Here is a 12357-nt window from a genome sequence, read left to right as displayed (position 1 = left end):
AGTCTATAGTCTAGTCTATAGTCTAGTCTATAGTCTAGTCTATAGTCTAGTCTATAGTCTAGTCTATAGTCTAGTCTATAGTCTAGTCTATAGTCTAGTCTATAGTCTAGTCTATAGTCTAGTCTATAGTCTAGTCTATAGTCTAGTCTATAGTCTAGTCTATAGTCTAGTCTATAGTCTAGTCTATAGTCTAGTCTATAGTCTAGTTTTCTAGTCCTATAGTCTAGTCTATAGTCTAGTCTATAGTCTAGTCTATAGTCTAGTCTATAGTCTAGTCTATAGTCTAGTCTATAGTCTAGTCTATACTAGTCTATAGTCTAGTCTATAGTCTAGTCTATAGTCTAGTCTATAGTCTAGTCTATAGTCTAGTCTATAGTCTAGTCTATAGTCTAGTCTATAGTCTAGTCTATAGTCTAGTCTATAGTCTAGTCTATAGTCTAGTCTATAGTCTAGTCTATAGTCTAGTCTATAGTCTAGTCTATAGTCTAGTCTATAGTCTAGTCTATAGTCTAGTCTATAGTCTAGTCTATAGTCTAGTCTATAGTCTAGTCTATAGTCTAGTCTATAGTCTAGTCTATAGTCTAGTCTATAGTCTAGTCTATAGTCTAGTCTATAGTCTAGTCTATAGTCTAGTCTATAGTCTAGTCTATAGTCTAGTCTATAGTCTAGTCTATAGTCTAGTCTATAGTCTAGTCTATAGTCTAGTCTATAGTCTAGTCTATAGTCTAGCCTATAGTCTAGTCTATAGTCTAGCCTATAGTCTAGTCTATAGTCTAGTCTATAGTCTAGTCTATAGTCTAATCTATAGTCTAGTCTTAAGTCTAGTCCGTAGTCTAGTATATATAGTCTTGTCTATAGTCTAGTCTATTGAGTAGTCAATAGTCTAGTTTATAGTCTAGTCTATAGTCTAGTCTATAGTTTAGTCTATAGTCTAGTCTATAGTCTAAACTAGTCTAGTCTATATTTTAGTCTATAGTTTAGTCTATAACATTTCTAATAAGTTTTCAGAAACAGTTATAGTAGAAATACTGTTCAATGGAACGTATAGATTCTAGAACTCGTTGAAAATCTTAAGAACAGTAATGTCTTTATATAGAAAAGCATTTCACAGAAACAGGAATAATTTTTAGTATTTGATAAAAACTAAACAAAGAATTGAAGTGAAAATAATATTTTTGTTTATAAATCGTGCAAAAGTTATTTTCAAAACATGAAAAAATCTTTGCTTACTCAGTTCTTCATAATCAGCTCTTATGCTCTGGTAAAAGGACTATAAGTTTAAAAGACATCCAATTTCAAAAGATGGAGTTCCAATTTTATATTAAAAAGTTGGTATTAATATTAATTTCAAATGAAGCTTTACTTCGAAATAATAAAATTTATTTCAAATCATCAAGATCGTCAAGAAGGAATTGGAAATCTTAAAGAAAATTTGTCACAAAAAAAGTAGTAAAAAGTTTTTGAGTCGAAAATGAAACCTTTTTAAATTTAATTTCTTTTTCGTTTTTTCTCTAAGTGTAGTCTATATACTAGTCTATAGCCTAGTATTTAATCTAGTCTATAGTCTAATCTATAGTCTAGTCTGGTCTATAACCTGGTCTCGCATAGTCTTACAGAACAATAATTACGCTATAGCTTCATTAAGCCTAAACGTTAAACCCAAGCCACCATCAGTCTAAAATACACATTAATTTTTTTCAATTTTTACTCTAATTATAAACAATTTTTATTTAATTCTATTTAAATTTACCGCCCTTAATTAACTTTAATTTTATCACAATTTATAAATGCTAATGGAATTAACCAAAGAAATGAGTCAAACCCAAATTACCGCCATAGCTAGTTTGGCCACTGAAAGGACCACTAGTCCATTTCGAAGCAGTACCGGTTAAATCCAAACGTGTATTACGATCTTGAGAAGACCACAAATTAGCCTTACCAGCCAATTCCAATTGACGTCCAAAATTGGGTATACTACTTTGTGTCAAACTGGCACCATGACCATTAATATGCGCATATTCTAAACCATGACCATTGCGTTCGAATTTAAAGCCATTGGGTAAAGTATTATCAGATTTAAAGACATTAGCACCAATTTTATGATCACCAAAATCAGCACTGATACTCTTGGTCAAGGTATCGCGTATGCCGGGTATATGTTCTTTGGTAATAGCAGCACCAAAACCATTGCTGGAATTAAATAAAAGAAATGTTTAGAAAGTTTTGCATAAATATAGTTCTCTTAACAACTTACTTATTGTATTGTAAGGTACCACCAGTAGCTACAGGACCTCCTTTAGTATTACCCGCTGCAAAAGCTTGTCCTATGAGATTGTGTTCTGGCGTGCCAATTCCCTGAGTAAAATCTACTTTAGCATTATTACCACCAGCTGGATTTGTTGATATTTGACCACCCAAATCTCTACGTACTCGTATAGGGCGTGGTCGTTGGGTAGGAGGAGGATAATATGGTAATTTTTGATAGTGCACACGTTGAGGATAAGCTTCTATTAAAGCACCCAAAAGGGTTACAGAGACGATTGTTAAAATTAAAGATTTCATTTTTTTAATTTAAATAAATTAGTTCTTTATTTTGTGAAAGACAAATTTAATTTGTTATCTTGTCTGAAGAGGCATAACACTTTTATACTTTTTATTTTAATTCTTAATTAAAAGGTACTTTTCATGCGTTATCAGTTATTACTGGGAAACCCCAAGCAAATACATCTTTGCTTTGCTAAAGTATAACTATACAAATTATATTTAGAGTAGAGAGAGAATCTTTGTCTCTTAGTGAAACACATCTTTTGTAAAATTTGATTATTTTATGGGGAATCACTTGCCGCCTATAGGAAGAGTAAACTGTTGTTATTATTTTTTACAAATATGTAATATGAAATTTGGAGGATATTTTGGGAATAGGTCCAAAAACACGAAAAAAGGTTAGAGTTAAAAAAGTTTATAAAATAGTCTATAGTACAGATTTTGGCCTATAGTCCATACTTTAGTGTAGGCTGTAGTCCAGACTATATTCTAGGATTTAGTCCAGGCTACACTCTAGGCTATAGTCAAGGCAATAATCTTGTCTATAGTCAAGGCAATAGTCTAGTCTAAGTCAAGACTATAGTCTAATCTATATTCAAGACTGTAGTCTAGTATATAGTCAAGGCAATAGTCTAATCTTTAGTTAAGGCAATAGTCTAGTCTATACTCTAGTATATAGTCAAGACAATAACCAAGTCTATAAACAAGACTTTAGTCTAGTCTATAGTCATGACTATAGTAAAGACTATAGTCTCGTTTGTTGTCATAGATATAGACTATATTCAAGTCTATAATCAAGACTATAATCTAGTCTATAGTCTAGTCTATAGTCATTACTATAGACTATAGTCTAGTCTATAGTCATGACTATAGTCTATTCTATAGTCTAGTCTATAGTCAAGACTACAGTCTAGTCTATAGTTAAGACTATAGTCTAGTCTATAGTCAAGACTATAATCTATAATCAAGTCTATAGTCTAGTCTATAGTGAAGATTTTAGTCTAGTCTATAGTCAATACTAAGTCTAGTCTATAGTCAAGGCTATATTCTAGTCTATAGTCAAGGCTATATTCTAGTCTATAGTCTCGTCTATAGTCTTGTCTATAATCATGACTATAGTCAAGACTATAGTATGGTCTATTGTCGTAGATTTACACTGTAGTCATGTCTATAGTCTAGTCTATAGTCATGTCTATAGTCTAGTCTATAGTCATGTCTATAGTCATGTCTATAGTCTAGTCTATAGTCAAGACTATAGTCTAGTCTTTAGTCGAGAATATAGTCTAGTCTATAATCAAGTCTATAGTCTAGTCTATTGTCTGGTCTATAGTCAAGACTATAGTCTGGTCTATAGTCAAGACTATAGTCTGGTCTATAGTCAAGACTATAGTCTGGTCTATAATCAAGACTATAGTCTGGTCTATAGTCAAGACTATAGTCTGGTCTATAGTCAAGACTATAGTCTATTATATAATCTATTATATAACCAAGACTACAATGTAGTATAGACTAGTATGAAAGCCCCGACTATAGTCAGAACTATTCTATATCAAAAAATGTGATTCCTTCTTTAAAGGTTCAAAATCTTTTAACCCTATCATCTTCAATCATAGAGACATTATCTATTTATAACCGAATAATAGTAATTCCCCTTAAAACATCTTCTTATTCCCCTTAATTTATAATTAATCAGGAAACAAACAAACAGAAATACAAAAGAGAAAAATCTCCCACTAAACATTTGTTTAAATATTCATGCTGCTTGGTACTCCCCAGCAATAACAACAACTAATACAACTGTTGTTTGGTGATAACGATGCTATGACGAATATCAGCAGCACCTCAGGCTAATTTAAAAATAAAGTCAAAAAAGTATAAAAATACAGATTAAACTGAAACAAGACAATAATTCAGTTTTAGCTTTCCCAACAAAAAGTACAAAAATATCAACAAAATGAAATCGTTTATTTTAACAATCGTCTCTGTAGCCCTTTTGGGTGTTTTAACAGAAGCTTATCCACAACGAGTGTATTATCAAAAATTGCCATATTATCCACCTCCCACCCAACCACCACGCCCTATACGAGTTCGTAGAGATTTGGGTGGTCAAATATCAACAAATCCAGCTGGTGGCAATAATGCTAAAGTAGATTTTACTCAGGGAATTGGCACGCCAGAACACAATCTCATAGGACAAGCTTTTGCAGCGGGTAATACTAAAGGAGGTCCTGTAGCTACTGGTGGTACCTTACAATACAATAAGTAAGTTGTTAAGAGAACTATATTATATGCAAAACTTTCTAAACATTTCTTTTATTTAATTCCAGCAATGGTTTTGGTGCTGCTATTACCAAAGAACATATACCCGGCATACGCCGGATACCTTGACCCAGAGTATCAGTGCTGATTTTGGTGATCATAAAATTGGTGCTAATGTCTTTAAATCTGATAATACTTTACCCAATGGCTTTAAATTCGAACGCAATGGTCATGGTTTAGAATATGCGCATATTAATGGTCATGGTGCCAGTTTGACACAAAGTAGTATACCCAATTTTGGACGTCAATTGGAATTGGCTGGTAAGGCTAATTTGTGGTCTTCTCAAGATCGTAATACACGTTTGGATTTAACCGGTACTGCTTCGAAATGGACTAGTGGTCCTTTCAGTGGCCAAACTAGCTATGGCGGTAATTTGGGTTTGACTCATTTCTTTGGTTAATTCCATTAGCATTTATAAATTGTGATAAAATTAAAGTTAATTAAGGGCGGTAAATTTAAATAGAATTAAAAAAAAAATTGTATATAATTAGAGTAAAAATTTAAAAAATTAATGTGTATTTTGGACTGGTGGTGGCTTGGGTTTAACATTTAGGCTTAATAAAACTATAGCGTAATTATTGCTCTGTAAAACTATAGACTAGACTTCAGACTGGACTACAGATGATACTATAGAGTAGACTATAGACTAGATTATATACTAGAATACATTATAGACTAGACTATACTATAGACTAAAATGTAGACATAACTATAGACTAGACTAATTTAAACTATAGACTAGATTACAAACTATATACTAGACTATAGACTATACTATTGACTAGACTATAGACTAGACTATAGATTAGACTAAAGACTAGACTATAGACTAGACTATCGACTAGACTATATTATCGACTGAACCATAGACTAGACTAAAGATTAGAGTATTGACTAAACAAGACTATATACTGGACTACAGAATAGACTAAAGACTAGACTATAGACTAGACTATAGACTAGACTATAGATTAGACTATGGATTAGACTATAGACTAGACTATAGACTAGACTATAGACTAGACTATAGACTAGACTATAGACTAGACTATGGATTAGACTATAGACTAGACTATAGACTAGACTATAGACTAGACTATAGACTAGAATATAGACTAGACTATAGACTAGACTATAGACTAGACTACAGACTAGACTATAGACTAGACTATAGACTAGACTATAGACTAGACTATAGACTAGACTATAGACTAGACTATAGACTAGACTATAGACTAGACTATAGACTAGACTATAGACTAGACTATAGACTAGACTATAGACTAGACTATAGAGTAGACTATAGACTAGACTATGGACTAGACTATAGACTATAATATAGTATAGACTAGACTATAGTATAGACTAGACTATGGAATAGGCTAGACTATAGAATAGGCTAGACTATACGCTAGACTATAGACTAGACTAAAGACTAGACTATAGATTAGACTTAAGACTAGACTATGGATTAGACTATAGGCTAGACTATAGAGTGAACTATAGACTAGACTATAGATTAGACTATATATTAGACTATAGACTAGATTATAGGCTAGACTATGGGCTAGACTGAAGACTAGACTATAGACTAGACTATAGATTAGACTATAGAGTAGACTTAAGACTAGATTATAGAATAGACTATAGACTAGAATATAGACTAAACTATAGACTATAGACTAGACTATAGGCTAGACTATAGACTAGACTTAAGACTAGGCTATAGATTAAACTATATGTTAGACTATACACTAGACTACAGACAAAACCATAGACTATAGATTAGACTATAAACTAGATATAGACTAGACTACACACAAGACTATAAACTTGACTATAGACTAGACAGTAGACTAGACTATAGACTAGCCTAGATTATAGACTATATAATAGACTGTATTATAGACTAGACTATAGAGTTTGCTATACTAAAGACTAGGCTAGACTGAACTGTAGACTATACTATAGACCAAACTATAAACTAGACAACAGACTGAACTATAGACTAGACTAGACTATACAATAGATCATGGACTGGATTATACACTCGACCATGGAGTAGACTATAGACTAGACTTTGGTCCATATCCCCATAAAACCTACCACATATTCAACTGTTTGGCCAACCCTGCTTCACTTTGTGCAATGGATTTGTGGACGCATTTAGTTAAAATAGTTAAATTGTTAAGTCTGGACATTGAGGTAGAATTATCTGCATTATTGTATAGTATTAGCTGTTACAACAACAATAGAAATCCCCCAGCAAATATAAACCAAACTTTTTGATAGTTCGAAAAGTATAAAAACCCCTTCTTAATATGAACTAAAGCAAGAATTTCAGACTTTTATGATCAATTGTTTCCACGTAAAGGAAAAATGTGTATTTTTATTAGCAAAATTATTCATGTTTAATATTTAATGTCAGGGGAACTACCCTGATTACTGACAAATTGAAAAAAGTACCTTTAGTTTTGAAATCTCTATAAGAATAGTATAAAAACTCTGATAAGGCATACACAAAACTACAAAAATGAAATTTAATATATTAACTATAGTCTTATTAGCTTTCTTGGGAGCTTTAATAGAAGCTTATCCTCAGCGTGCTTACTATCATAATCTGCTATACAATCCAGCACCTACTTTGCCAACACTCTATGTAGGATAATGTAGAGCGTGTAAGGAATACATTTGAAACATTAAAAACACTTTACAAATTACGTTTTTTTATAAGTTTAGTATTTTTTTATTAAGTTTTTTTTTAATTTTTTTTCTTTTTTTTTATTGTTAATTTAATAATATATTTTTTTGTTGTAAACACGCCAATTTGCAAAGATGGAATAAATTTTGTATTGTATTTTTAGAAACAGCATTATTATTTATCAAAAATTTTGTTTTTTCTTTAATGAAACTAAAAAATTCCGTTTTAAAGTTTTGTATAAAAAGAAAAAATAATGTTGTTGAAAGAAAATAATTAAACAAATTAGAAACTATGGACCAGATAATGGTAAAATTTTTAAAGTTTTTTTGTTGTTGTTTTATAGTATGATTTGAAAAAGAGAAACAAGAGTTTAAAACTATAGATTATTGATTTTGTTTTGTTTAAAAAAAAAAGAAGTTATAATAATTTTGTGTTGTTGTTGATTTATAAATGTTTGTTGTTTCTTATTTAAAACGATTTATATCTATGACAATTTCTTGGCCTTTTGATAGAGAGTATCGACAACTTTGCCCATACTGTGTATGGTTTCTAAAACTCTTTCGTAGGTTTTGTCAACGGGGGTCTCTTCGAAAACGATTAAAACACCTTCACCCTGATCCAAAATGCCACTGAATTTCTTATCCAAAATCATTTGTGATAATTTCTTTTCCACCTGAGGCATGGGCAATTTAATGCATTCGGCAACATGTGAGACCTTAAAACAGAAAAAAGAAAAAAAAAAAAACATGCAACATAAAATTTGTTATAAATAATGAAATTTTGTTGTTATTGTTGTTATTTTCAATTCATACCTGTACACGTGAGTAGGGTTCAATGATGCGACAAAGATTTTGCTCCAACATTGTATCATACAAAGTGCCCAAATGTGCCTGAACAATAACATCTTCGGCCAATTCTTTGTGATAATCCTTAAGGGCAGCCTGAAAATCAGCCAAAGATCTTTTGTGTGAAGCCTCGGCCACCGATTTCATGGCATCTATGTCACGGCCCGAATAGGTAATAGCCTTAAATGTAAACATTATTAATATAGTAAAGGAAACCAACCCCCTTCTTCTTCTTAACTTACCAATTTTCCACTAACAATTTGATTAACATCATCCGAATGACCCAACATTATTTTGCACAATAACATATATTTGAGTGCAGTCAAAGCTTTAGCATTATCTGCACTATCGAAACCCTCAAAGGCCTCATAGAAATAGGAGAAGGCAGTTTTAAAATCACGCTCATCGGCTGCATGCAATATGCCCGATTGTAAATCCAAAGATGCCTGCACTTTAGGTGGACAATAGATGGCATTTGCTGTGGTGCGTGCCGATGTAAGAGCAGCTCTAGCTTTTGGCAAATTACTGAGAGCATGATAGGTTTTACTTTCTAATAGTTGCACTTCGACCAAAAGATTTTTATCATCTAGTTTCTTAAGTTCCTTAAGAAGTTGTGAACCCAATTGTAAGGCATCCGTATACATGCCGGTATCAAAGTAGAGTGCAATTAAACGGGCCTCCAAACTTTGACGCAAGAATGTACGTTTTTCCTGTTTCGACCATTCAATGCAATCTTTGCAGAGTTGCACCTGTTGGTGGAGGGAAATGAAAATGAAGTGGATTTCTTTTAGTTTGAGACAAATATGAAGGAGTGAACCTGTCATTAGTTAGTAGTGTAGTATATAGTCTAGCCTACAGTCTAGAATAGTCTGATCTAGTCTATAGTTTAGACCATAGTCTAGTATATATATTTGATAGACATGACCCTGAGTTCGCCTAAAACTCACCTCTATACCCGTACCAGCATCCATATCCAGGAACATATCCACCAAAGAACGCACCAATTTTGCCGCTTTAGCCTTGCTAATAAGACTCAAAAACGGGCGGGTTACTTTAATCAAATCGGCCAATTCCTTAGCCTTGCCCTCTTGTTTATAGAGTTCACCCAACTGTAAGATGCCCTGTTCCTTGATACGTATAAGTTCTTCATCATTTTCGGCCACCTCCTGTTCGCGTACGATTTTATTTAGCAAAGAAATACCTTCCTCACGGTTAACATTCGATAAGGCTTGAGCCCGTTCGAATAAAGTTGCTCCGGCCATTTTTCTTTTACTATAAAAACAGCAAGAGACAATAGCAAAGAATTTAGTTGTTCCTTTTTTCTTAATTAAACCAAAACAATGTTTTAACAAACTTACTTTGTTTTGAGGGGAACGTATATAAAAAATGATTAATGTTCACTTGTTAAATGATAATACAATTTAATTTATTTTTCAATTTAAATTTTATATATTGCAAATTTTCGCGATGATTTGTATAATTTCTTGCGTTTTTACTTTTTCTTTTGTGTTTTACAAATGTCAATTTGTTGTTGTTGTTGCTCTCTGGCTACTGCCAGTCATGTTATGCAGTGCTGCCAACCTATAAAACAAACAACCAAAAAAAAAACAATCACAATAGTTGTAATAAAAGAAAAATAAATCACAAACGCGTTTTTAATAAAAATGTCTCTATTTTATTATTCTCTTTTTGTGTGTTGTACGTAAACATTGTTGTCATTTTACATTTTTTAATAGTTATGATGGATTTTTACAATAATTTATAAAATTTGTGGAAAAAATATAAAAAAATAAAAAAGAAACTATGGTAGAAGAGACCACAACGAGTAATAGGACCAGATCGAAACCGGATAGACCAAAACCAGTATATCTATGGACAGTGGGTGATGTATTGAAATGGTATCGCAGGCATTGCAGTGAATATTTAGAATACTTGGAATTATTTTCAAAGGTAATGAGATGACTAAATTGTTTATATAAAAATAGAACTTATTGATGCCATATTACATTTAACCAGCATGAAATCACTGGTCGTGCTTTGTTACGTATCAATGACTCCTCCCTGCAGCGTATGGGTGTTACAAATAATCGTGATAGGGAAGCTATTTGGCGTGAAATTGTCAAACAGCGCCTTAAGACTGATATTATGGAAATACGTGATATGGAACGTATAGTGAATCAACATTCAATGGCCAAAATATCTCATGCTAAAGCTCAAAAGTAATTTGTTATCCCTTAAACAAAAAGGTGCAACGAATTATGTTTTATTATTATTATTTTTTTTGTTCTAAATTAAAAAAAGATGATATTGTTAGTTTATTATTATAGAAAAAACACCAAGTGATTGTGGTTGTACAAAACAAAAAACAAAAATAATTAAAATATAAAATTTAAACTTTAATATTTAGTAAGTAGTTTATGAAAACAAATTTAAATTAATTATTATACAAAAGAAAAAAATAATCAATTTTAAAGCAAATACTAAATTAGAAGAATAAATTAATAAAATTAAAAAGAAAAAGTATTTTTTCGGTATATTTACAATCGGTTAGACCTGGTTCAGACTGGGAAATATTTTGGTTTTTGTGTGTGAGAGAAAGTTTCTTAGTGTGAACCAGGTCTAAGCAACTTTCGATCTGTCCGCAGCAGTCTTGTTCGGAATCTAAAGCTGAACAGTTTTTCATTAAAAAGCTTCTTTATAAGAGTTTTTAAGCAAATACTGTGTATAAAAGTTCCTTTTTCACAGTGTATTACTTGTGTAACATTGTCTAGCGTTCAATTTAGTACTATCGACTATTATACAGTCTAGAGGATAGTCTGGTCTGTAGTTTATATTGATCTCTATAATCAACAGTTTAGTCTATCATCTGGTATAAAGTCTAGTCTTGTCTGGTCTATGATATAGACGAATCGATAGTCTAGTCTTGTCTACAGTTTAGTCTAAAGTATATTTTATAGTCCAATCTATAGTCCAGTTTATAATGTAGTATTATCTATAGCAAAGTCTTATAGTCCAGTTATAATCTAGTCTATAATGTAGAATAAATTTTGATTATTTTACAGAAAATATTTGTATAAGATTTTACATATTTACAAGCTTTCTTCAGAAAATGTTGTGTATGAGAGTTTATTTATCAAAATATTGTTTGTATAACAGTTTCTAACGCAAAACATTACCTATATAAGAGAATTTTCTGTAGAAAATTTAAAATTTTATAATTGTTTTTTTTTTTTTGTAGAAAATATTACATATAACAGTAGGGTTCTATAGTTGAAACGAAAAGTCGACTTTTCGACTTCTTGCATTTTATGAAAAGTCGACTTTTTGCATTTTATGAAAAGTCGACATTTCGACTTTTTGACTTTTTGCATTTTATGAAAAGTCAACTTTTCGACTTTTAATATTTTATAAATAGTTGACTTTTCGAATTTTTTCGACTCTTTCTGACTTTTCGACTTTTTCCGACTTTTCGACTTTTGACTTTTTTCGACTATTTCCGACTTTCCGACTTTTTTCGACTTTTTCCGACCAGAGTTAAAAATTTATAAAGTTGCCAGAAGCGTCTTTTTCCGACTTTTCGACTCTTTCCGACTATTTTCGACTTTTGACTTTTTTCGACTATTTCCGACTTTTTTCGACAATTTCCGACTTTTTCCGACCAGAGTTAGAAATTTATAAAGTTGCCAAAAGCGTCTTTTTCCGACTTTTTCCGACTTTTGACTTTTTTCGACTATTTCCGACTTTTTTCGACAATTTTCGACTTTTTCCGACCAGAGTTAGAAATTTATAAAGTTGCCAGAAGCGTAAATTTATAATGTTGCCATTTAACATTATATTATTATTATTATTAGTATTTATTATTATTATTATTAATAAAAAATTTTATTTATATTTTTTCTATTTTTTGCAATTTTTTTAATTTTTCGACTTCTTTCTATTTTCGACTA

At 31.5% G+C, this 12357-nt stretch overlaps 3 protein-coding genes and 1 pseudogene across 3 annotated transcripts; 2 read left to right on the top strand and 2 right to left on the bottom strand.

Annotated features, from left to right (window-relative positions):
- Positions 1 to 1701: 1701 nt before the first annotated feature.
- Positions 1702 to 2583, bottom strand: LOC124420718 (attacin-C-like). Its single transcript, XM_046954674.1, has 2 exons — positions 2255 to 2583; positions 1702 to 2190 (listed from the first exon to the last, which is right to left on the bottom strand). The coding sequence occupies exons 1-2, from the start codon at positions 2560 to 2562 to the stop codon at positions 1800 to 1802; spliced, it is 699 nt and encodes a 232-aa protein (XP_046810630.1). The 5' UTR covers positions 2563 to 2583; the 3' UTR covers positions 1702 to 1799.
- A 1858-nt stretch (positions 2584 to 4441) lies between these two features.
- LOC111688176 lies at positions 4442 to 5294 on the top strand (annotated as a pseudogene).
- Positions 5295 to 7942: 2648 nt separating this feature from the next.
- On the bottom strand, positions 7943 to 9930 carry LOC111688165 (26S proteasome non-ATPase regulatory subunit 11). The gene is made up of 5 exons (XM_023450642.2): positions 9769 to 9930; positions 9358 to 9682; positions 8653 to 9159; positions 8378 to 8590; positions 7943 to 8280 (listed from the first exon to the last, which is right to left on the bottom strand). Exons 2-5 carry the CDS (start codon positions 9670 to 9672, stop codon positions 8050 to 8052), a joined length of 1266 nt encoding a protein of 421 aa, XP_023306410.1. The 5' UTR covers positions 9673 to 9682; positions 9769 to 9930; the 3' UTR covers positions 7943 to 8049.
- Positions 9931 to 10081: 151 nt separating this feature from the next.
- On the top strand, positions 10082 to 10774 carry LOC111688172 (protein aveugle). The gene is made up of 2 exons (XM_023450650.2): positions 10082 to 10360; positions 10427 to 10774. The coding sequence occupies exons 1-2, from the start codon at positions 10214 to 10216 to the stop codon at positions 10631 to 10633; spliced, it is 354 nt and encodes a 117-aa protein (XP_023306418.1). The 5' UTR covers positions 10082 to 10213; the 3' UTR covers positions 10634 to 10774.
- The last annotated feature ends 1583 nt before the right edge of the window (positions 10775 to 12357 follow it).

This window comes from Lucilia cuprina, chromosome 6 (assembly GCF_022045245.1).
Source record: "Lucilia cuprina isolate Lc7/37 chromosome 6, ASM2204524v1, whole genome shotgun sequence".
Taxonomy (NCBI): Eukaryota; Metazoa; Arthropoda; class Insecta; order Diptera; family Calliphoridae; genus Lucilia; species Lucilia cuprina.
This window is presented reverse-complemented; position numbering and strand designations above follow the sequence as displayed.